The sequence below is a fragment of the Lipophrys pholis genome (assembly GCF_963383615.2).
Source record: "Lipophrys pholis genome assembly, chromosome: 9".
Lineage (NCBI taxonomy): Eukaryota > Metazoa > Chordata > Actinopteri > Blenniiformes > Blenniidae > Lipophrys > Lipophrys pholis.
This window is the reverse complement of record NC_137639.1, coordinates 3,240,323-3,266,217: the sequence shown is the minus strand read 5'-3', so window position 1 is coordinate 3,266,217 and position 25,895 is coordinate 3,240,323. Positions and strand designations below refer to the sequence as shown.

The following is a 25,895-nucleotide window of genomic DNA, read 5'->3' as shown; positions in this document are numbered from 1 at the left end:
CCATATCTAGTAAGGGCAGACCTGAAGCTCCACAACAGTCTTTGAATCGTGTTGATAGGCCAAGAAAAACCAGATTTATGATGAAAACTAAACATGATATTGTCGGCCGTGCTCAGTGAGCGGTTTGAGCCGTTAATAACCATTTTTTAAATTAAATTGTGCACGATTTCGAATAAAACTGATGACCAATGCATTCTAAGGACGTACCTCTATCTCTCCTCTATAGCTCTATGCTCCCCCCCTCCCTCGTTGAATCACATGGCGCCCACAACCGACCAATCGAAAAAAGAAAATGGCAGGCAGGAAGTAATCAGGAAATAATGTTTTGTTCACGGACTGAGTATTTCAGATGATAAACATTATGAAGCAGATAACGGCTTTAGAAGCGATGGAAGCAGCTCCTCTTTGATCGTCTGATTCATCTGTACTTATAATCATCGGGCACAGAGTCACAGAGCTGCGGTAATCCGCAGAGCGACGCATAGCGACCCGCTGTCCGCCGGGGCTCCACGTGTAAACTCATTCTACACACAAAATATGTAACTTCTTTCACGAGAATTAGGTTAGTTTGGCCTTTTTTCATATAACTGTGGATAAATCCCGAGTTTTCAGGTACTATACAGACAAAGTCATGGGTATTCTCCGCTCTCCGATAAAGTCTGCCCACCCTGCCAGAAATATCCTCTTTTGCGCAGCTTCTGCTCACAGACAGAGCTGCTGAGGAACCGTTTTCATGTAAAAACTCAATTTACACTCAGAACTTCTAACTTTCTAATAAGAACTAGATTATATATGTCGTTATTCGTGGTAAAGTAGAGGAAGTCTTGTTCGTAAACGTTGCCCGGGGCTTTACAGGCAGAGATGCCAACCTCTGCCACCCGGCAGCGGGCTGACACCACATGTGCCCCCGCTGCCAATTAGTTCATGGGCCGGTCTCGTGAAAACTCATTTACACACCTAACTTGTAACTTTTTTGTAAGAATTAGATTAGACATGCCTTAATTCATCTTTTATTTCATGTTTGTGCCTGTCAATATACAAATCTATCTTTTTCCTGCTCATATTTTGTATTTTGTTTTGCAATTAGTTCAAATTTTTAGGTCTAGTATGTTCATCTAGTAGGTCAAAACTAATATATAATTGTAGAATCAAATAGGCAAGGTTGTGCTGAAAAGAATGATACCAAACACTTGAGTTTTAGCAGCTTCAAATAGTCAAATGTGAGGTCAAATCAAGTATAGTCAAAACGGGGAATTTATACAATTGTCTATGAATTGTATACAATTTGATATAGATATATAGACTAGAGACTCTAATGTACTTCTCTTCTTGCTCAGTTGTGCAGCGGGGCCTCCCACTTCTCTTCCTACTCTGGTTAGAGCCTGTTTGTGCTGTTCTCTGAGGGGAGTAGGACACATCGTTGGAGGAAATCTTCACTTTCTAGGCAATTTCTCACATGGAATAGCCTTCATTTCTAAGAACCAGAACAGACGGTCGAGTTTCTCATGGAAGTTCTTTTTCTGGTCATTTGGAGCCTGAATCCACTCCACAAATGTGATGCTCCAGATACTCAAGCTGCTCAAAGGAAGCTCAGTTTTATAGCTTCTCTAACCAGCTAAACTGTTTTCAGATGTGCCAACATGACGGCTCAAGGGTTTTCTAATCATCCATCAGCCTTCTGACACAACGAGCAACACATTGGAGCATTAGAACACTGGAGGGAGAGTTGCTGGAAATGGGCCTCTATTCACCTCTGTAGATATTGCACCAACAACCAGACATTTGCAGCTAGAATAGTCATTTACCACATTAACAGTGTATAGAGTGTATTTCTGATTAGTTTAAAGTATCTTCATTGAAATAAACTGTGCTTTTCTTTCAAAAATAAGGACATTTCTAAAGGCCTCTTCATACTCCATAAGAACAAGACGAAAGTTCGGCAGTGCGGGGTCCTGTCGAACAAAATGACGTCATTTTCTTCGGCCAGCTCCCTCTGGCCGAACAAATTTGTTTCGGCTGTGCCAACTGTCCTGGCCGAACTATGTAGGAGCCGCACCGCCAAAACTTCTGCACTGCCGTGTGCTGCGCATGCGTGTTCTAGTTCGCTGATGACTATCGATAATATTTTAATCATATTTAGCTTGTAACAGCGCTACTGTACGAGTGCCGCAGCTCGTTAAAATGTCGGAGTGTAGGCTGACGTGATGCACCTGAACGCATCACGAACAGCTGTCAGCTCCTGGAGTTAGAACTGGACTAACATCGCGCTCGGACAAAAACTTTTTTATAACTGAAAAAGTTCAGAGAAATGTATTTCTGAAAGCACTGGAGGCCAGAAATAAACTGTGCAGTTGAAAAGTTTAAACGCCGCTTCACAGACTTGTGGCTGCTGTGAGGGGGCGTGGCCTGCGAGTTCGGCAGCTTCTTATCGGAGTATGAACAGTCCTGCCGAAAAAGCTTTTTTTTCCTGCTGCTGGCTGACGTCACTGCCGAATTTTCTTCTTGTTCTTATGGGTTCAAAAGGGAGTATGCAGGGGCCTTAAGTGACCCCAAACTTTTGAACGGTAGTGTACATGTGTTAATAACTTATTGAATTGGTAGTGTGTCTGTCTTTTTGTTTTTATGTCCTCCTCATAGACTTCGTGATCACTTCAGGGTTGGATGTGATGGTCAAATAGGCAAAGAAAGGGATAATCTAAAGGCCATACAAGGTAATTTCCCTGATTCTTTAACACAAACAGATGCAGGTAAAAGGAGAGTGCGAGAGAGTGAGAGAGAGAGAGAGAGAGAGAGAGAGAGAGAGAGCAGCTGCAGCAGCAAGAACTGAGAGATGTCTCTCTATTTGAAAAATTAGTAAATAAATTGTAATTTTTGCAGTGGCGGGCCGTCAGGGCCTCTGTTGGTCTAAGAAAAATATCAGAATCACAGACTGATGTTGATTATATTTTGTCCATGAATACTTCTTAAATAATTCCAAACGGTCTGTCCGCTTCCTCTCATAGCTTCTCCCCTGGCTGCTGCTTCAAGATGCGTCCTTCCATATTAAAGCTTTTAGCCAATCAAAGTTCAGCCATCACCTGTTGCCGGGTAAAGAAATCTGCCTGAGGCCTTCAGATTCAATTCTGCAGGCGTCCGCAGCGTAAAATACGTGTCGGTCATGCTGCTGCTTCAACCAATCAGATTTTGATATTGGCGACTCAGGACCTTCTTGAAGGCCTAGGGTGACATCAGCATATTCAAGCCCTCTGATTGGATGGTCAGAGAGTTCACTCTCCAGCGCTAGCTGACTACATCTGTAGCGAGCTGCATGAACAAAAATATTGTTGTGTTAATTCAAGAGCAGTTTTGTCAACCTACAATGGCTAAAGGAGAAGATAAAGAGATTTGGTTGCAGATTTATTGTCAAAACCATTTTCCAAATGGACTTTTCCAAGAGGTCATTGAACGCACCGCAGCACTCCAAGTGCACGGAGGTCCGGTGCGATTTCCTTGTGGTCACTACAACTTCCATGACAGGATTCAGAATTATGTTATTTGCCATTATATTATTTCCAAGACCCCTGAAAGCTGACGTTTATCTCCCTCCTCGATCTGCAGAAGTTTCGGGAATAGCAGCCGCTTTTTTATGCAGCTGCAGCAGAAGGAGAGACGTGAACTGGAATTTTTTTCGTCATGAAGGTATTTATTCTGCCTACACGAGTATCTATCTGTGACACAAAGGCTTTTTATGCTGCATTTCTGCATGGTAACATGGTTTTTGTGGCCATAAAAAAAGTATTGAGGGGCGCATTGACCAGCACGAGTGAAGACCGAGGTCTGAAATGCACGGCCCGCCACTGAATTGTTGAAATTCACCCGAGGCAATTTCTTCTTTAAAGCAACATTACATTGTTTATCAAATAAAACAGAAAAATGTTAAGTTCTATATTTTACAGTCATATACAATTATTTACAGTCATATGGTAAAATTTGTCAAAGCCAGGAGAGCAGTGTTGCAGAAGATGAGTAACATGTTTACATCTCTCTGTCTTTATCCATCTATCTACATATATTTACACATGGCTGGAGAGCATAACTGCATGTGGAGAGCTTCCTGTCTCGATGTCGTCCTGCTCACTGAGGCCGACAGGTATACTGAACAAAAATATAAACGCAACACTTTTCTTTTTGCTCCCATTTTTTACGAGCTGAGCTCAAAGATCTAAAACATTTTCTTTATACACAAAAGACCTATTTCTCCCAAATATCGTTCACAAATCTGTCTGAATCTGTCGGTGAGCGCTTCTCCTTTGCCGATATTGTCTATCCCACCTCACAGGTGTGGCATATCAAGATGCTGACTAGACAGCATGAATATTGCACAGTGTGCCTCAGGGTGGCCACAATAAAAGGCCACTCTGAAATGTGTACAATTTTTTGAAAGTGTGAAAAAAATTTCTATTTTAACGGGTTGTTTGTTTTTGTCTCTGCCCGGTGCGCCGACACCATCAGGTTTTGCTGGGCTTCTTTCATCTGTGTTTAAAATGTAGTCTGAAAAATTACGCAAAGAAATTGGATCATGGCAAGATATGGGAAATGCAGTGTGAACGTAGCCTGAATGAGCAATTAACAAAGGCTCTACCCTTTAAACACAGTAGAAGGTCATTAAAAGGGCTGTGGTGGATCGATGGTGGCCTCCTGGCCTTGAAGAGCCCAACGTAAAAGCGGCAGTGTGTCAAACAATGAATGTGAAACATGGAAAGAAATATCAACAGCAACATACAGCGTTTATGTGTGTGTGTAATTCCAACTGGCAGATATTTGAGGTGGCTCACTGACGGGCCGTCCAGAACAGAACGCTGGTTCACGTAAACAAGCTGTTTTTAGCCGATCATCCACACGACACAGCGTTTTAGAAGCCCAAAAACTGTTTTAGTTTTTAAACAACGGTCCCAGATTAGGTAAATTCTAAAACCCCGGCTCGGCTGTGAGGTGTGGACGGCAAAGATGATAATTTGTGGAAAAACGATGATGTCATCACCCCCCACGGGGTCCCGCGATGTCGCCTAATAACCACAACAATGGAGAACTACACGCTCCAGTCGAGCTGCAGAAGCTGCTGACGCTGGCCGGAGGAGGAGGAGGAGGAGGGCCGTAGACCTATAGAACTTTGAGTTATAGAAATCTATGAGCAGGAATCTACTTCGAAATTTATATGTGCTCTGTCTTCTGCGTTTTAGTGTGTTTGGTGAGTCACAGCGCCCCTAAAGGCCTGGCATATGTACTACACGCCCTGAAGCTTCGTGTTGAGCCGTGTTCATAGTGAGGTGTGGGTGGAATTTTATTTGAGAACCTCCTGGAGAAAACCGATTGTTTTGGCTCAAGTGGGTGTGGCCTGAGTTTTCACTCACACACACACACGCACACACACACACACACACACACACACACACACACACACACACACACACACACACACACACACACACACACACACACACACACACACACAGAGTAACATTTGTGCTGTCAGCTAATATTTTTCATGTAGTAGTTTCACCTGACAGCTTATACATCAAGGTGGTCAAACATTTGGCCTGAAGGCCAAACTGCAAACAGGTCCAACCAACCAACCAACCATTCATCCATCCATCCATCCATCCATCCATCCATCCATCTTCTCCCTCTTATCCGTTTCCGGGTCGTGGGGGTGGGAGTCAGAGCACCGTCACCCAGATCACATTGCACCGATTAAGAACCTTTTCCTCTATTTGTACAGCAAATATTTCTATTCTATTGTTCAGTTGTACTCTGTATCTGGTGTAGGAAATATAAAGCATTTCAATGATTTAAATAATGTTGCACATATTGCTCGATTGGATTATTTAAATAATTTGATATTATTTTGCACAAGTCGCTGTGGTTGGGTTATTGAAATTATTTTCTATTATTTTGCACATGAATCAGTGGTTGAATTATTTAAATAATTTTGCACATGTAGCTCTGGTTGGATTATATAAACTTTAAAAAAAAAATCATTTTGCGAATATATCAGTGGTTGTATTATTTAGATAATATTGTGTTGGTTGATAAGGTGCCTTCAGCCCCACAGTGTAAGCTGTGTGTCCGTCCTGCTGTCTGATATGTTGTAACGTGTGTACGGAGCAGTTTAGTCCTGCAGTCCGGAGCGGAGGAGCGGCGGAGCGGCGGAGCGGCGGAGGAGCCCCCCCCCCTACCTCCCCCCTCCCCCTCCCCGCACGCACTGCTCGCTCTCGGACGCGTGTCCCCGGTCCTCCAGGTGTTCCTCTCTCTCGTTTCCCTCCGCCATGGAGCCTCCGGACTTCGAGGCTCTGAACTTCACGGTGGAGGCGGCGGCGCCCTCGTACCCGCGGTGCGAGGCGTGGCGGGCGGGCCCGGAGGGCCCGGTGTTCCACCTGGCTCACATGCTGCTGCTGCTGGGCTTCATGGGCGGCAGCGGCTTCTACGGGCTGCTGCACCTCCTGTCCTTCTTCAGCCTGGGCTTCTTCTGCTCCACCCTGTGGAGCTGGAGCGACCGCTGCTCCACCGACTCCTTCCTCTGGACCTTCGCCCTCTTCTCGGTGTGCGTGGCCCAGCTGCTGCATGTCTCCTACCGCCTGCGGAGCGTCTCCTTCGACCGGGACTTCCAGGAGCTGTACGGCTTCATGTTCAAGAGACTCGGAGTGTCGCTCACACATTTCGGGAAGATCGTGTCGTGCTGTGAGGGGGAAGTGTTCACCGTGGAGAAAGACCACTGCTTCGCTGTGGAGGGGAAGACCCCCATCGACAAGCTGTCAGTGCTGCTGTCTGGAAGGTCAGTGCGTTTAAACACAAAATACTAGTACCATGAAAAGTTCTAATAAATACTGAGTGCTCAGTTTCCTCAATACTAGAGGAAACTCCATGGAAGTTCTCCAGTCGGGGACACGACTACCTATTTTCTGAGACTCTGGTCCAACCAGCCCGCAGGTGGAAACACGAAGTGAAGTGATCAGTGTTGCCAGATCAGACTGACAGTTTCCAGCTAAATCACATCTTAGAACCTGCCCAGTCCAATAGAAACCTGCACAAGTTGCCAGACGCCCGCGCAAACCCCCCAAAATCATAACACATGCAAAAGAAAACACACCCAGAGCGTCACATCTGCATCAAATAACCACATATAAATGATAAATAAAGAGGTTTTTGCCAATTGCAAAAAACAAGAGTGCAGTGAATCAACCTACACAAATTGCAAATTGACGCTCTGGCATCCTGGCGCCAGGCCCTGGTTAGTAATAATACCCACTGCGCGTAAAAATGGGCACTTTGAAGCCGTGTACGCCTCATATATTTTGTTTTTTACATCACAAATGACCTGTATGAGGACTACATGCAAAACAATTTAAAACTAAACTAAATTTCACACATACAGAGCGCATCTCCCCCCCCCCCCTCCCTCCCCCCCTTCCCTCCCCCCCTTCTCTCTTTTATTTCTCCTGCCACTTTCCACACCTGTGGTGCTGAAAGACGCACTACGACCTGCCGCACAGCCGCTGATTGAGTTTTTAATTCAACGAGCAAATGCCATAGAATTAGTGGACTACAGTTACAAAATCAGTCCCAGTGCAAATAAACTAATGTGACATAAATATCATCTGACCTTTATGCAGAATCAGCGTCTTTCCATGAACTTCAACAAAGTTGAGAACTTGAAGAACTATTTACAGTCACTGGAAGCCAGATCAGGCTAATACATGGACGAATCAAATCATTTAAGCTATATTCAATTATTTATTTATTTAGGCTATTTATTTATTTATTGGAGAGAGAGAGAGCGAGAGAGAGAGAGAGAGAGCGAGAGAGAGAGAGAGAGAGAGAGAGAGAGAGAGATGTTTTCACAATATTAAAAACTCGCCAATTGTGGACAAAAGCGGCCCAAATTTTAATCACCAGTCCAATGTATTCTTTCCTCACCTGACGTAAACAAAAACAGCACAATTGAGCGGAAAACCGCCCAATCTGGCAACACTTCAAGTGAGCCAGCCATGCTGCTGTCAACGATCAAGGATACAGTGTACTATTTCCGCCGACTGACGTCAAAATAAAAGCTCATATCAAATCGAAATGAGTCCTTGAGAAGACTGATTAATTCAATCTAAAAACTGCTTATCAAAAGATAATTCAAATACCGTATGGATGGAATTAAACTATTGTTTTCAAAATATTAAGTGAAACTTATATTTTTACAGTATGATGTTCTATTTGTTCTCTGTTCTATTTGAAAATTAGAATTTAACCAAACACTCTTATTTCAAGTAGGATTAACTCACTAACTCACTAAAACAACTTTAAAAGATTCAATAGGACACCTGATTTCGAGGTGGAATAATTCAGAAATTCCTAGTTGTTATGGGGTCATTCCACATCACAGCAATAGTAGACCATCCTAGGATACCACTCAGTCATAATGAAGGAATTCTGATGTGTCATTTCAAAATAAAACAACTTTGAAAATTCAATAGGACACCTGATTTCAAGGTGGAATAACTTCAAAATTCCTAATTGTACCGGGGTCATTCCACATCACAGTGATAGAACACCATCCCAGGATATCACTCGGTTAGTATGAAGGAATTCTGATGTGTCATTTCAAAATAAATCAACTTTTGAAAATTGGAATAGGAAACTTAATTCCGAGGTGGAATAACTCCAAAATTCCTAGTTGTCCCACGGTCATTCCAGACACCAGGCTTAACCGCTTGACAAATTGGACATGCGTCTTGTCTGTAGCTCCAATTGATGCTCACTCTCTATTGCAGTTAGTTCGTCTTTTACAAGTGCATTTGTGTGCGCAGCCGCAGCCCGTGCACAGCCTGCAGACCAGCCTTGTGGAGAGCATGGAGGGGCCTTTAGTGTGTCTGACGGAGTTCACACAAATCAATTTGGATTGGGAAACACGTTTATTAAACAAAAAACTCGTTTTTATTTTCAACCTGTTCTTTTACTTGATTAAATAGCTAAGAACTGTATTTTTACAGGAATATATAACTATGAAAACTATAGTGTGACTTAACAAAGATTTTCAAAACCTGTTTGGTCCAAACTCTAAAGAATCAGTAATATATATAATTTTGAAGATGTTTATGTTAGAAATATTTGGATTGATGAATTTCCTGGTCAAGAACATTTCCAATGCAAAAAGAATTAATAAGAGACCCATGATGAGCGCTGATATTTTCTCAGATCTTGACGAGATTGAAATATGAAACTGAAGTGAAGAAAAGAAAAATACATTCAAATGTTCATAAATATGTTTTTGTGGGGTTGGGTTGTGTGTGGTCCATTTCCCACTCACAATAAGCATATTTTTATAGGGGGTCCATATTATGCAGCGGAATATGGAACCTAAGGGGTTCGCGTTCTATGGAGGGGAACCATTTTCTGGGGGGTCGATATACAATACTACACCGGCACACACTATAGGATAATTGGGCCGATTTAGTCATGATCCCCCCCCTCGAGCATCGGGAGCTACACGCCTGATTGTCGGATGTCTGCAAAAATAAATCATGTCTGATTTAGCCGTGGTGTGGGGAGTGTTAAGAGTGATTTTGTAGGGCCGATCTGCTCTGGAGGTCTCGGAAGGAGAGATTGTTGATGTTGATGTTCAATATTTGCGACGAGAAAGCCTGTAGTGTGTGTTCTGGTCCGAGAGCAACACGGTGTGTCACGTCATGTGTGCCGGTATGAAAGCCAACCAGGCTGAACGCAACGCTGGGTGATTCTCAAGAAATTGCATTGTGTCATGTCTGTAAGGATTTGATAAACTAAACTACTAAAACAAACTTACTTTTGTATTATATATCAAACTATGGCATGTACTAATTGTAAGACTACTATTGTCTTTGCATTTAATGGATTACTCTATATTTTATGACAACATTTCAACCTAAAAGTTCATTACCGTAACATGTCCGGACTTTTATTTTTACATTAAATACATTACATTAATACATATAAATACAAAAACCCCTCAAACCCATGACCTTCTGGCTGTGAGGCGAGTGTGCGAACCACCGTGCGGTCTAATTGTTGTGATTGATTTAGGCAACTGCGGTTGGAAATGAGTAGTAATGGTGTTGTTTTTGTGTATTGGTTTATTCTCTGTGCAGAACTGATAGCTTTTTATGGGAAGTAAGATTTTTTTCTGGAAGAGTAACTTTAAAGGGGTCATATTGTGCAAAATTCATTTTCTAAGATTTTCCAACAGTAATATTCTCCCCTATACCTGGAATGACGCCCTAGAAGTGAAGAAAATCTGTCCTCTCTCCCCCTGGCTTGTTTCAAATTTTAAAAAGTGCGTCCTCCAACAAGCGAACCAGAAAACCAACCCTATATAGTGTCATTGAGGGTTTAGCCAATACCAACCAAGGTAGGCCCTCTCTTTTACTCTCCCACAGCTCTGCTCTGGCACATGGCACCACGAGAGGGAGTACTCCCTCCAATTCCCAAGATGGGCATACGTGGGCGGAGACGGTCTCGCTTCAGACAGACAGCAGATTGTAAATGCAGCTCATGAGATCCAAAATTCAAATGGCTGAAAATCAAGGAAAAGGTGGATTTGGGGACAATAAACAGGGAGACACATAACTGGTACGTATGTACGCATGCGTGACAGAAATCAGGAAGGCTTAACGTAAGTTGTATCTCTATGCGCTTTTGGGGGGGCACTGAGGACGACTGCACTTATTAAGACCATGCTACATATGGGGTGAGTACCACAGGCCATCTTCTGGTACTCATCTGAGTAATCCCCTGAAAGAGTTATGTGCACCCCTGTACGCCCTTGGCGGTTATCTTTGAATACAATGTTTTTGGACCAACAAGACCCATGTGAAAGTGTTGAAAAGCTGTATAAGATGACCCCTTTAAGATCAGTGGCGAGGAGCTTGTTAGTGTTTGTTGAAGAGTCCGACTTCTTTCTTTTCTGCAGGTTTGCAGAGTGTTGATCCATTCTGTGGTAGTTGTCAATAAATGCTTCCTAGTCCAGTAAAACTTTCCACCGTGGTGTTGCGGTGCTTACGGTTAACATTGGTGATTATACTGCAATTTATTTTCTTATTTCGTATTTTAAGATACTGAAAAGTTGTTTGTTGTTTGTCTGGCCTCCATTCACTGACACGCACACATCAGACCTCTCAGATCTCTCTGGAGCTTCCGCCACTTGAAAATGCATCTTGCTTGAGAAGATCGGACTGGAATTCACTCAATGACCATGATTCAAGTTTCTTTTATTTTGAAAAGCGTCAAGGCCAAGAACAGGTGAAAAACCTTCAAATACAGTGAGAAACAAAAGTTCAAGAACATGCACCCCAAATGACCATCATAACTCAACATAAGCTAACATACAAACCTTGACAATAAGTAGAAAATGCCCATATTTATATCACCAAAAATATATTAACTACATTTTAAAGCACTGGTCAATGATGTTTACAAACTTTTAACAGCTATTAACTCCCTTAAATACACACAAATCACATTTATGAAAAGACTTTAAGGCTGCAACCTGTGCAAAGCATTTCCTGAAGGGAGGCGGGTCTCAATGAGACGGGGAGGAATGAGTCAGGAAATCCAGTCCACAGTTTGCAGCCAGCGAGCAGGCTAGCGTAGTAGCATTATGCTATCCAACTTTTCATGACAACATGTTGCTGTTTGGACGTATTTTACGCTCAAAACACCACAAAGCAACAGAAACGTGGATGTTAGCAAAGCTGTTATACAGCGAGGCGGCCTCTCTGCAGCCAGGCGTCACCGTTTTAAAATACCAGCTCGCCGCGGAGAACGGCACTGACAGCGGCATCAAAACAATGAACAGCCACTCACCAGGTGATTCAGACCTCCGTGAAGCTGCCCCCTACTCCATGCAAAACTCCGGGAAATTAGTCACAATCATTTATGTTGCATTAGAGCTGGAAACATTGCTGTGTTGCTAAATAATTTCCACAGAGATTATTAATGTGATTCTGAGGTTTTAAAGCTATAACAAGTTTATTATGAGATGATGACATCATGCAGACCCCCACATTGTCCAAATTGAACAAAAGTAGTTTGTACTGCTTCTTTTCTGTCCTGATACTAACCTCAAGTTGTCTTTTGAGAGAATACATGTATACATTAGTACATTTCATACTTGACTGTAGAGAGGAGGTTATTACAGCCTCATACCAAATCAACAATAATGACAATAATAATATTAAAGTCTGTCACATCGTCTTTCGGAGAAGACTCTATGAGCCGTGGTCTAGGAGATGTGATGTTTGGAGTCGGTACAGGAGTGGCCTTCGGTGTGCCAGGAACAATGTTCGGTTCTGCTCTTGCTGTTTAGCTGGTGATGAAAACTGCTCCAGATAAATGTTCATCTCTGGGGCAAATGAGAATGGCGGAGAAAATTCTATGTGCTGATTCCATAGTTGACTACACATAGTTCTCCATATCTTTCAGGTAGTTTCACCGCTCTGCCACTGCTTCTCAGAGTCTGTGGAAACACTGGTTCAGTGTGTAGGTGTGTCATATGAGTCTGTCTGAGTGTAACTCTCTGTGTTTGTGTGAGCATGACGTCCCACTGGTACCAATCCTGGCTGGTGAGTTGGTGTGGCTTCTAGAATGAGTTGGAGGTGGAGCCTGTTTCTCTGTCGTTCTCCTTGCTCAGGCTGCACAATGGACGACCGGGGAGTGTGGCACTTTGGCACCACTGTAGCAGATTTCGTTCATTCCCCCTTCATTGTCCAGCTGGACTAAAACACGGGTTCCAGGCTGGAGGTCAGCCAAGGGTTTTGCTTTGTGCCTGGAGTTGTAGTTCCAGGTGTAGTGCAGCTTTGCACGACTGTCAGTCTGCTGCACTTTCCAAAGATCTGGACATGCCGGCTGCAGGTTCCCCTCCAAGGTGGGAAGTGTAGTGTGACTCTGTCTCTCCAGCATCAGCTTTGCTGGACTTGCTCCTGTTACCTGCAGCGACGTGGCCCTGTATGATAACAAGGCTACGTCAGGGTCTGTCTCCCGAGGATCAGTTTGCCCGTCTGCACGGCCCGTTCAGCTTCTCCAGTGGCCTGTGCTTAGTGAGGCCCGGTCATTGTGTGTCTGAAATCAAATTTGTAAACGAACTCTTTGGGGCCCATTGTCAGTAATCAGTTCATTTGGGTAACCCCATCTGGAAAATACGTTTTTCAAACTGCCGATGGTTGCAGTGGCAGACATATTAGTGAGGTGAGCAATTTCAATGTACCTCGAAAAGTAATCCACCACAAGACAAAAGTTCCCTTTTTTGTGATGACAGATGTCCGCTGCCACCTTGGGCAACAGTGGGCGGCTGGGGAGGGGCATGCCGATCAGTGGCTCTCTCCTCTGAGTAGCTCTGGTTGCCTGGCATACCAGGGTAGTTGAGAAAGCCCTTGATTGCGAAGCCCCAGGGGTACTGAGAAGGCGACTCCAACCGACAGTCAGACCTCAGATACAGGAAGAGCAATGCAGATTCCATCCTGGCCGTAGAACGACAAATAGGTTCTGGATAAGCGATCAGCGAATTCAACAGCGCCACCTTCTGACCAATCATATCTCTTGGAAAATGACCTGCCCGTTCTTATAAAATCCTGATTGCTGCACAAATTGTGAGAGGAGCACTAAGGAAAGAGGGTTTTTTGGGATGGGTCCAATCTGTTGACATAATGAAATAAATCACTGAACGCTTTGAACTACGTTGTTCTTGACTTGTTTCCAAGTCTGTTTAGCTCCACTGGGGTTGAATCTGAAATAATGGAAGGAAGAGCACTGCAGAAGCTCTGCCACAAACGTTTGTGCTGTGATAAAGTGAAATTGAGCGATCAGAGTGGTGTCAGTTTATATTGTCTGATGAATTAATATTGTATAATCTTACAAAGTTACACATACAGAGTCAGCAATTTTCTGCAGCATTCCTTCCTTGGGTTCTGCTGCCGTACCAGTGTTGGGTTTGGCGATGTGTTTAATGCTACTTATTTTTGGGGAAATCTGCTCCTCCATAGTGAATTAAGCTGCTCTGCAGGGTTTACGATTGGTCAGATGCTACAAACCCGCCCCCTATATGTGAATGTGCACTGATCATGATGGCAAAAGCCAAGATGAATTACCGAATTGCACATGTCTGGGTTTGTCTATTCAACTCACAGCAGGATATGTTGAGCCTTCGCTCAGATCTGCTTCAAACAGCAACCAGAGTCCCTTGATCACACCTTTCACTTCACACAGGCCCATGTCTAGTTAAATGGTTTTTACCGTTAACGTTTAGTGTAACACAAACCTTTGATCGGTGTTAAAGATCTCATTAGGTGCAACTTCTCCCAAAAACTCTGAAACTGAAATTTGTGAGTAACATAATTTTCTGTGTTGTGACAAACATTTCTTTGTGTAAAAGTCACATTATGACATTATGATTTCCTCCTTTGTCTCACAGAATCCGCGTGACGGTTAACGGGGAGTTCCTGCATTACATCTACCCTTTCCAGTTTCTGGATTCACCTGAGTGGGATTCTCTCAGACCCTCGGAGGAGGGCATTTTCCAGGTTCTCATTAGCACTTCATAGGACAGCAGTTATATAGGAGCTAAAATAACTTGTGTTTTCTCTTTGTTTTTCCACTTGTGATATTTTCAGTTTGTAATGAGTGCTATTGACTAAAATCATATTTATTTAAAAATGTTTGTTAATGGGTTTTGGTGAATGGGAGATGTTACTGAATACTAAAGTCCACAAATAGTATGCAATATATGACCCTTACTCTGTATGTTACCCGAATTTGACCAATGAAGAACCTGAAAGAACAGACTGGCCACAGAGTGGCTTATTGGATACATAAAAACACTAATTGTGTGCAAATTTCATTTATATGTGCAAATAGTGTCATCTTAAAGTACTGCTCAAAGTGCTGGTGAACATTTAAAGTGCTGGAATAAAGTGCTGTGAGCGCTTAAATGAGGAATGAACTGCCTCTTCGTTACGTCTAATATGATTGTAAAAGTGGGACCTTAACCTGACCCTCTAGTTCGTAGGTTTTTCAAACGTCAAAGGAAACTTAGTATTCCCTCAGGGAAATACACAAACACATCGAATCATATAAAACAGCTAAATCAGCACCACTCAGACTAACCAGCTTTAGTCAAGACCATCATGATGTGCTGAAATCCACATACATTTAAATTGGGAATCTAACTTTCAACGGTTAAGTTTACATTTGGAGGACATCCAGTTGATGTAATTTTGTATACTAGTTTGTCACTATCCAAAGAAAATAAAAGGATCAAATTGGGAACTTTTCATAATCAACCAAGCATCATCACCATTTAAAAAAAAAATAGTCAGTTTTTACTTGATATCAGAGAACAAATATTAAACTTCTGAGAGGCACTGGTACTTATACGTTTGCTTCCTACTCCCCAACCCTACTGACATAAGCTATTAAATATAATCAATGCCATTTGGTGATCATAATGTTTTGGCCGATGAGTGTATTTTTTAAAAATGTACGTTTTCCAAAAGAAAAGACTTGTAATGTGATGGAATGCTGAAACAGGTGTATCAGGATCTGTGCTGATCACTTGAAAGTCTTTAGAGACAAAATGTGGGCCGTTTTCCAAAACCAATACTGTCCCTACTTGTACTCTCGTGTACTCGTGAAACGTCGTCAATGGGAGGCCAAGTGCTGACCCAATTCTTAGGCCGTTTCTCACCGAGTACACATGGAATACCTGGATGTGTCCACGAGGACGCATCGACACGGACCTGTGTAGGCTTTGGAAGCCAGTTTACCCAAAATGCTTTTGGCAAGAGAAGCCGGAGGAGGAAACCCACAACGGTGAGTAAAAAATCAGAAATATTAGCGTCATTGTTTAACAGAGTGTAGTTTTAAGAGTGTTTTAGGCCAGAATATAGTTGTTTAAAATGTTGTTATGAGGTTGATATTTCCAGATCACGCTGACTAGAACATTCGTTCTGAGGTTTTCAGAGATTGTGGATCCAGACTGAGACGAGGCCGGCTGTGGTTCTCTACTGTGGTTCAACATGAGATCTAAATGTTTTAGTGTAAATCTAACAGTGTTCATGTACTTTTATATTTGTTGCTGAGGGGAAATATCATGTTTAAAACTATTTAACTTGACTTTGATGTTTAAAATGAGAGGTGAAGGTTCTGCTGGACATATTGTTTTGCCTCAGTCGTACAAATGTCTTCTACTGGTTCTACTGGAGGTTCTACTGGTTCTACTGGAGGTTCTACTGGAGGTTCTACTGGTTCTACTGGAGGATGCTGTTGATTCAAACTACCACCATGCACTATTTGAATCCAGGACTACTGAGGAAGCTGAAGCCTGGTCCAGTGGAGAAGAGGAACTCCTCCAGATGAGGAGTGAGGATTGTTTTGATGCTTGAATTATTACATGTATATATTTTATTAATACATGTGTTAATAACTTACTGAATTGGTAGTGTGTCATTCTTTTTGTTTTATGTCCTCATAGACCACATAATTGTTGAAATTCACCCAATAATTTTTTCTTTAAAGCAACATTACATTGTTTATCAAATAAAACACAAAAATGTTAAGTTCTATATTTTACAGTGATAAACAATTATCTGCAGTCAAATGGTTAAATTTGTCAAAGCAGGGAGAGCAGAGTTGCAAAAGATGAATAACATGTTTACATCTCTCTGTCTTTATCCATCAAGCTCCATATATTTACACATGAGTAGAGAACATGACTACATGTGGAAGATTCAGGAAAGATTCTACCTTGCTGACATGTTTCAGCTTCATCTGTAGTCTTCCTCAGAGCGTCATCTGGTGTGTGATGACATGTCGGTCTTTATCAGGTTACTGGCCAGATTCTGAGGAAGACTACAGATGCAGCTGAAACATGTCAGCAAGGTAGAATCTTCCCTGTATATACCTGTCGTTAAAAAAGAGTCTTATATACATGTTTAGAAGGACAAAATGAACAATTCAACTATCAATAAACCTCCTTTGGCATCACAAATAACTACACTATGATAGAGGGGAAAGTTTTCTGTTGTGGCTCTGCAGGAGGAAGAATTAGAAGGTGACACCATCAACCAGCAGTACAGCAGGAGGAAGAATTAGAAGGTGACACCGTCAACCAGCAGTACAGCAGGAGGAAGAATTAGAAGGTGACACCATCAACCAGCAGTACAGCAGGAGGAAGAATTAGAAGGTGACACCATCAACCAGCAGTCCAGCAGAATACCTGTTGACCAGCAGAGGGAAGAATTAGAAGGTGACACCATCAACAGCCCCAGCAGGAGGAAGAATTAGAAGGTGACACCATCAACCAGCAGTCCAGCAGAATACCTGATGACCAGCAGGAGGAAGAATTAGAAGGTGACACCATCAACCAGCAGTACAGCAGAATACCTGATGACCAGCAGGAGGAAGAATTAGAAGGTGACACCATCAACCAGCAGTCCAGCAGAATACCTGATGACCAGCAGGAGGAAGAATTAGAAGGTGACACCATCAACCAGCAGTACAGCAGAACGCCTGATGACCAGCAGGAGCATCAGTATCAACATAACGATGCTCCTGGAAACCCTGAAGCTGGAGTCACGACACCTCCAGGAGAGAAAGGTTCCAGGGTAGGAACATTATTGACCTGTGTATCACTGCAGGGGTTCCTGGGAAATAAAAGAAAGAACTTTAGAATTTTTAAAAACAATGTCATTTTTCTATGTACATAATGTTTCTAACTTGTGTTTTTACTGTTGTAGGTTCTGCTGAAGTTTATTAAATAAAGTTTCCTTTATCTTCTGCTTGATATCTTTCTTTGCTGTATGTGTGTATTTATGTATTTACTCTCACACAGTATAAGCCATTTATGTATTTATTCTAAAGAGAAATTATTAGTACTAATGATTAGATTGATTAACTGTAGGATGTATATTAGACAAATGTAATAGAGTACATATTAATGACATGACCAGAAGGATGACGACAAGCAGCAGGAATGTGAAAAGCTGGTTAATTATTTAATAAACATCAGGGATCTTCAGTAAAACAGTAAAATAAGTGTTTGTATTAGTAGAACATTTCTGATCAGCTGCTTTCATTGTTACTGAACTCCAAGGAGATGAAGAGTAAAATAAAGGCTTATAGGAGGTAGAAGTAATAGTAACACTACTATACACGGTGCTATACACTGTACTATATACAGTACTGTACATTGTACTATACACAGTACTATACACGGTACAATACACTGTAATATACACAGCATGTATGCATCAGAAAAGGTACTATTTTACAATAATGTTCTAAAGTTTAGATCTTCATATGAAATATCAGGTACAAATCACCTTCCTGCTGAACTAGAGAGGAAACAGGGTCCTCCTCCTCCTCCTCCTCCTTCTCGCTCTTCTCGCTCGGTTCTTCCTCTTACTCCTCCTCCTCCTCCTCAGCTTCAGGGTCCATCATCCAGCCATGACAGCCACCGCGTCATCAAGTACTCGTGTTCCAATTTGTATTTCCGCACTTCCGAGGACGCCCTGCAGGGGTTACTCATGACGTAGGCGAGTCACACTGGCGCTATAAGAATTGGAAAACGGCCGTGGTCTTTTCTTTTTACTCTGGTGAAGATATTTGATGGATATGATGTGTTTGTGTCCCGATGAGAACTTGCTGTGTGCTCTGCTGTCCACAGGTGACCCTGAGTGCTGATAACCCGTGTCGATACGTCGCCTGGAGGAGGAAGAAGCTCTATCTCCTCTTTGCTAAACACCGCTACATTGCTAAGATCTTTGCTCTGGTGGTGCGTAACGACATCACAGACAAGCTGTACGCCCTGAATGACAAGGCCTTCGACAAATCCGGCCGGCGCTATGATCTCCGCTTACCAAGCTACTGTCACATGCCAGAGACTGAATTAGAAAAGGCAGATGACCTCCTGCAGGTGCCAATGCAGAGTGGACGCCCCCCCCCCCCCCCCCCCAGCACATTCACCCCAGCTGCACATATATAGAGCCGACTCGCGGCGTGTCGCGGGAGGCGGCGAGCTACCGCTAACACCCTCTCCAGTCAGTCATTCAGCTGTAGTGAAGCACGGAGATGTAAATCTTTGACGCTTTGAGACGACAGATCTGCAGTCTTATACTCTTATTCAGATAACGTGCTGAGCTGATTGTTACATTTGGTTCTCTTGACACAGGAGAACCAAAACAAAGTGACTTTAAATCATCTACAAAGTTTTGTGCCTCAGATGTCATTGAGTGAAAAAGTAAAACTGTTTGACTTGATTGACCTGCAGGCTCTCTGAGCTGAGAGCACAACCAGTCCATGTAACTGAGCAAAGATTGCCGCCAGGTTAGGATCCAGACTTACTTTAAAAGTACAGCATGTAACAGTGAAGTGACAGTTTCATGGTTTAAGCTGCCGTGATGAGAGACTGAGACGTCGTCTCTCCTCAGTCCAGTTGTCGGAGTCGGAGCAGGTTGCGGTGCGTCTTTAGTTGCTGAGAGACGCCCACAGTTCCACTGCTGCTGTTCCTCCTCATGCTGGATTCAGGACAGACTGCACCTCATGTGGTATGTATTAGTATTACAGATGGGTCACTTTTTAAAGAATTGTATCTAAAAATACACCTTTAGGGAAAAGGTTTAGGAATCTCAATGGTCTCTTACTTGAGATCAGATTGTCTTGTTTACATGAGCAGTGAATGATGTGATCAGATTAATTATTGATGAACCAATAATGTCCCATTCAGCCAGCGGATCAATACAATAATGCTCTGTGACATTGTCACATGATACCACATCCAGATTCAGCAGGAAGTATTCAAAACAATTGCTGCTTGTGTTCCTTTAAAAAAGTGAAACGCAAAGAAACTTGTTGAGACTGATCAGAAAAATACTTTTTGAGAGCAGAGTACTTTCTTAAAGCAGCCAAATATTGACTCCGCGTTCAAAAACAATAACAATAAAAAGGTATATTTTTGTTCTGATTTCATTTCTGTTGGCATCAAGTGCTTGTAATTTGACTCCAGCTTCTCCCTCTTTGTCATGTGCTTCATCCAGATCAGATCACTATTGGAAGACATTTGTGGTGAACTTTTTCACTGTAACCCAGCTATGATGATGATGTAAAACAGTTCAGTGACTTCTATTGTCTGGAATATAAAGTAAACCAGTGTATTGACGTTGTATCTTGCAAATGTAAAGAAAAACTATGTACTCTTAGTTTCGTTGTGCTTTTGCTGAAAGCAGCTTGAATGTACATCATGAAGGTTAAAAGCTAAATTAACTAGTGGCTGCAGATGTGTGAAACGATCATGTATTGATGTATTACATTACATGCCATGTATTTAAAGGTTAAATGAGTTCTTGTTGTCACTGTTATAATGTGGATTTAAATAATTGTTGTAATGATTGAACAAATGAGACTTCATAAATTAAACTGTGCTGCATTATAAATAATATAAAACTGAATGAATGCATGAGTTTCATAATTTACTGCATTCTTAGGTGCATGGTGGTGTAGTGGGTTGTGGTCTCACCTCACAGAAGAACCCTGGTTTAATTTCTGGGAGTTTCTGCATGGAGTGTGCCTGTTCTCCGTGTGCATCTGAAGGTTTCTTCCCATCAGAGTGGGTGAGAGTGTGTGTACGATTATATGTCTGTTATTGTTCAGTTTCAGTCCCCGTAGGGAAATTTGTGTTGCAGCAAAGTATAAATAATGCACATACATATAGAAACATGTGACATACAGCGATTAAAACTCCAAGAGGGAGGGATAACACAATGTGCTGAAACAACATTAGTAGTAGTGACTCAATAAAATAGTAAAAAAACTAAAATAGGTCGGCTCCTACAGCCTATCCGCTGTAAGATCCTGCCTCCTGTGAGAAGCCACATAGTACAGTTATGTTTAACCAGAGGCATATTGGTGTGATCTGTCGCCCCCTGTCGGACCTCCTCCGTACTACATCGTGCTTCTTGCCCATTTTAGTCTGCGGCTGTCAGCTGATAGGAATGTGCGTCCAACACTGTGCAGACCCCTGTCAGAGGAGAAGGTCGCTCCCAAAGCCCCCCGTCACACAGTCCGCAGTCTGCCGTTACTTCTCCGGTAAGTACCCCCTTCCTCTCCGCTCGTTACTTTACTGGGAAGTTAGAAAGTTGGAGCAGAGAGAGATGCTTTGTGTTTTTAATTCGCGCGTCCTGGGCTCCTGCTGATATCACACTGAAGCCTCCAAGAGGAAGAAAGTAATCACTTTCATCCTGCGGTAATGTGGAGTTTATCTTCCTGTCTCTCTGACTCTGACAATGTAGATTCAAACCAGTGTTGAGTGCGCTGCTTCTGAAGAAATCCACTTGTTATTTTACACTGGACAGAAAATAAACTGGTCCTGAGCAGGGGCGTGCCCAGAGCCTTCTCTTGGGAGGACCAGCTGGTTACTCACACAAGGTGGCCACACAAAAATGATTTATTGTAGATACCGTGCAGTCTGAGACTATAATGAACAGAACACTTTGATAGGCTTAGCAGATGTCTTTATATGTATAATAAAATGTAAAATATGTCTCATCTAAAGTAGGAGACACATAATCAGATGTTAAAAAAAAAATACATTTACGATTAGATTGGTTGTCGAACTGAACTCTGAACAATTGAGGACATCCTCAGACCAGAGCAAACAGTTCAGACCAGAGGATGGCGCTGTCAGTTGTCCTGGATTTCTTCTAACGATCAGTAAAGTTACTGCACAATACTAATCCAAAGCTTACATTACAACAAGGTAAAATGCATGTTAATCTTAGCATTAATAATAGCAAACAATATATTTTCTAATAATTAAAAACAAAGAAATCATCATCATATATTCTTTATTCTTCAATCTCCAGTCATGGTTCCAATACACATCTTGCAGGTTTACAAACAAAGTAATGCCACGTTGCTTCTTCTTCATCCTGGTAAAAAATCTTTCTCATTGTGAAGGACTTTTCTCTGGTTTCACGAGCAGCATGGTGACTTTAAACTGTTTAAACCAAACATGAGTGTGATATTTTCTGTATCTGTGTGTTTGTCTGTTGCAAGTTGGATAAATTGATCAAGAACATGAATGGATGAAAAGATTAAGGAGATCATCTGTCAAACGTTTTCTGTCCCCAAGTCACCTAGAGCAGAGTCATAGAGGCAAAGTACAGAACAACTAACACTATATTAAACGTATGAGACCCAGTTCAGGAATCAGTGACTTAATGGAGCAAATTAGCATAATTTATTATCGTTTATAGAATCCAAAGGTGTCCAAACAGATGGTCTCACAGCTTCCCACGTAGAGACCTCTGATCTCACCGATCTGATGACCCAGCAAAGCCCTAAACTGCTGCTCTCTTCAGATCTGCCCTAGTTTTCAAGGTGCCCCTGCAGCAAGATGTCGGCCACCCCCGAGCTGCCCCCCTTCTTGTTCAGCACACTGCCTTCGCTGCCCGCCTCCACCCCGGGGGGTCTGGCCTTGGAGCCCAACGCCACCGCTTGCCAGGAGTGGGAGCAGGCCCACCACCTGCTGTTCCACCTGGGAAACCTGTCCCTGCTGGTGGGCCTCGTCATCCCCACCACTCTGGGTCTGCACATGATCCTGCTGCGCCTCCTGCTGATTACAGGTCAGCCCACACCGCCCCCTGCTGGACGCATTCCTCAGACAGCTCAGAACAGGAACGCAGTAGCACATTAAGGTTACTTCATTTCATCTGGTTTGCTCTAAAAGATGAGTGAAATGTTGATGATGGTTTGATTTGACTGATTTAGTCTGAAAGAAGTTTAAAAACCCTCTGATCCACACAGCTGGAAAAGGCTCTGACAGATTGTGGGATGGAAAGAAAAAAACATGTTTATCTTAGGCTTGGAAGGAGAGATAGGCCAGGAAGCACTGGGGATTATGGGGAATGTGGCTGTAAATTTGACAGTATTTATATTGCCCTTTGGTACAAACCAAGTTAGTCTCAGAGGGATTCAGTGAGGAAGGGAAACGGAAAGCAGAGGAGGAATAAACTAACGGTGCTGCATCACTTTAAAACTGCCATGGATTCATGGTTTGACCACGGGGGCAAAGTCCTAATAACACAGTACAGGAAACATCATTTACAATGTTCAAATAGACTCGACAGGAGCTACAACCAGTGCACAGAAAGCTTTTACAAAGACAGGATTTGTAAATGTGTACAATTTTACAGTATTTTTCTGTACTATCAATTTTAAGATAAGATAAGATCAGACTTCATTAATCCCACATGGGGAAATTCACTCCTCAAAGCAGCTCAACATTGCTTAATACTTGCTTAATACAATACTTAAAGACAGACAGGATAGTTGCTCACAGGAGAATATACTATGCATATATAAAGAGGTCATCAGTTCCTGCTAGGGATGGGGCCGATCCGATCCAGTAACTGGTTCCATTCCAGTAACTGGTTCCGATCCAGTAACTGGCTCCGATACCAACGTAATTCATGGATCAGAAATTACCGATCCAACCTACGAAGATTTCCGATCCGATGCTTCACTGTTGCTGAAATGACTCCACAGTGTTTCCCTGCTGCTGCTCTGCTCGCTGGCTGCAAACTGTGGACTGGATTTCCTGAAGGGAGGCGGGTCTCAATGAGACGCGAGAGTAATAAGTCAGGAAATCCTTTCCCAGGTTTGCAGCCACTGAGCAGGCTAGTGTAGAAGCATTGCGGCTATTCAACTTTTCATGACAACACGTCCGCTGTTTGGCTGTATTATACTCTTAAAATACTGCAAAGCAACACAGCAACGTGCAATGTTTGCAAAGACGTTGTACAGCGAGGCGTCACCGTTTTAAAATGCCAGCTGGCTGAAGAGAACAGCACTGACAGCGGCATCAAAACACTGAAAAGCTGCTCAGCAGGCGATTCACACCTCCGTGAAGCTGCCCCCGACTCCACGCAAAACTCTGTGAAAATAGTCCCAATCATTTGTGCTGCATTTGTGCTGGAAACATTGCTGTGTTGCTAAAGAATCTCCCCAGAGATTATTAATGTGATTCTGTGGTTTTAAAGATAGAACAAGTTTATTATGAGATGATGACATCACGCTGACCCCCACACGAAGCTCACACAGACAGCATGAAGGGGGCAGCAACGCAATGTGCCGTTGTTTATTCTCCCGAAGAAGAGACTCGACTTCCGGGTTTTCCGGCAAATCAAGCTTGAAAGAATTACGCTCGTATTTTATTTCCCGTAATTTTGTTTAACAAGCGCATAACAGGAAACGGGAAAGAACCCGATTTCCGCTTTTCGATTTTCAATTTCCAAACGAGAGATGAGCCGTCTCCCTTTTTTGTCTCCCAATATTAAATCGGAAAACAAAAATCGGATGGTTTCCGGTTTCCGGTTTTTCTGACATCAAAAGGAAAATCGAATGGCTGAAAGGTACACGGGCCCGAGGCGGCGCCCCCATAGTTGCAGAGTAAGTCCCCAGACTTTGCAAAAGATGAATATAACGAGGTAATGAAAAGTAGTCCCAGGCAGGATGACGTGGATCTATAAGTCTGATATTTGAAGACATTGAATGTATGAGATGAATCTGGCTACACTTCAGCACCTCACGATCAGCGCTGCCAGGTTCCCCTGTCTCCAAAATGTGCGTGCGCAAGGTTCAAACTTTGCGTACAGATACGTACATTCTCCCGCAAAGTTTATTCAGCCAGATCCAACCTGAAAAGGCCATCAAGCGGGAAAAAGCAGCATAAGTAAGGAAGATGGAGGGGCGCGTCATGGAGGGGAACCCCTGACATGTTTGGCTGAGCATCTGTAACCTTGTTAACATTAATAATAACTAGAAAATTCCAGAGGAAATTCTTTGTGCCAGCCTCCCGCTGCCGACCGATACCCCCTACTGTCTACTATAGTGGGCGTGGGTGGTGGGGGTGGTGTTTAGATAAAGCAAAGCAAGCCACTTTCAACTAGTTTTGGTCTTGTAACCCTAACCCTAACCCTAGGGTGGGGTCAAAGTGGGCAGGACCCAGCTAATTAACTAGTGATCCGTAACCCCTTGCCCCCCCCCCCCCCCCCCCCCCCCCCCCCTTTAGGCTATCCTACAAATATCAGCTCAATTGAACAAACTTTGTTAGCATGCTAACTAGCATGATGGGCAACTACCTGTTAGCTTCCTGAAAATCCCACAGGCTCCTCCCCTGGTGTTCCTGACCTGGAACCTGGTCTTATCTCACATGCTAATCTGCTAGGCTAACTAGCCTAGAGTTAGCATTAAAAAGCATTCTTTTGCAGCACTGATACAGGTCCAGTTGAAGTCTCCAGCGACATAAAACCGGTACAGTAGTGTTATTTATTATTAATTATGACTGTAGCTCACACTGTTTGTCATGACAATTGTGGGTATTCATTTTTGCCACAAGACTAAACTGGTTTAAATACTGTTTAAAACAACCAGAACAAGCACATATTTCTTTGTGTCAGTATGTCATATTGTCAAATTGTTCAATTCTGAAGTTCCCCAAGGTACTGTCTTGGGTCCACTACTGTTTAACTTGTAGATACTTCCACTCACTCAACTTCTGAAATAAACTGCGATTGAATGCGCAAGAATTATAAGCTTGACCAGTAAAAACAGAAGTACTCTTATCATTAAATAGGACAGACAGAGTCAATTATTTCCTTCAGTCTGTGAAGTTAAAAAGCAGAGACACTGAATACATGTTCACAGAACTCTCTCACTGTGTGCAAAAGTTTGTTTTCTGCATTTTAGTTGTAAATCAGGTCAGACAAGCGTCAAAAGGTTTGAGACGTCTCAGGTTTTTCTACAATGTCTGGAAGTCAGTGTGGACCAGTTCTCATGTCAGTCCA

The 25,895-nt window shown here is 42.8% G+C and overlaps 2 protein-coding genes across 3 annotated transcripts in view; both read left to right on the top strand.

The window, feature by feature from the left end:
• The first annotated feature begins 6,164 nt into the window (after positions 1-6,164).
• On the top strand, positions 6,165-20,505 carry popdc3 (popeye domain cAMP effector 3). The gene is made up of 3 exons (XM_080471278.1): positions 6,165-6,811; positions 14,468-14,576; positions 18,719-20,505. Exons 1-3 carry the CDS (start codon positions 6,306-6,308, stop codon positions 19,034-19,036), a joined length of 933 nt encoding a protein of 310 aa, XP_080327404.1. The 5' UTR covers positions 6,165-6,305; the 3' UTR covers positions 19,037-20,505.
• A 495-nt stretch (positions 20,506-21,000) lies between these two features.
• Positions 21,001-25,895, top strand: part of popdc1 (popeye domain cAMP effector 1) — a 30,320-nt gene continuing 25,425 nt past the window's right edge. Inside the window, exons 1-2 of one of the 2 annotated variants that reach the window (XM_080472336.1) lie at positions 21,001-21,135; positions 22,410-22,673. In XM_080472336.1, the coding sequence (XP_080328462.1) occupies positions 22,445-22,673 (229 nt within the window). In that variant the 5' untranslated portion in view covers positions 21,001-21,135; positions 22,410-22,444. The remainder of the gene's footprint in view (positions 21,136-22,409; positions 22,674-25,895) is intronic. The other variant, XM_080472335.1, reaches the window with a different exon arrangement.

Excerpts from the sequence above, each read along its gene's own strand:
- popdc3 (XM_080471278.1), top strand. The coding sequence starts at position 6,306 with ATGGAGCCTCCGGACTTCGAGGCTCTGAACTTCACGGTGGAGGCGGCG. Across the intron at positions 6,812-14,467 it reads TCAGTGCTGCTGTCTGGAAG|AATCCGCGTGACGGTTAACG; the intron begins GTCAGTGCGTTT and ends TTTGTCTCACAG. Across the intron at positions 14,577-18,718 it reads CGGAGGAGGGCATTTTCCAG|GTGACCCTGAGTGCTGATAA; the intron begins GTTCTCATTAGC and ends TGCTGTCCACAG.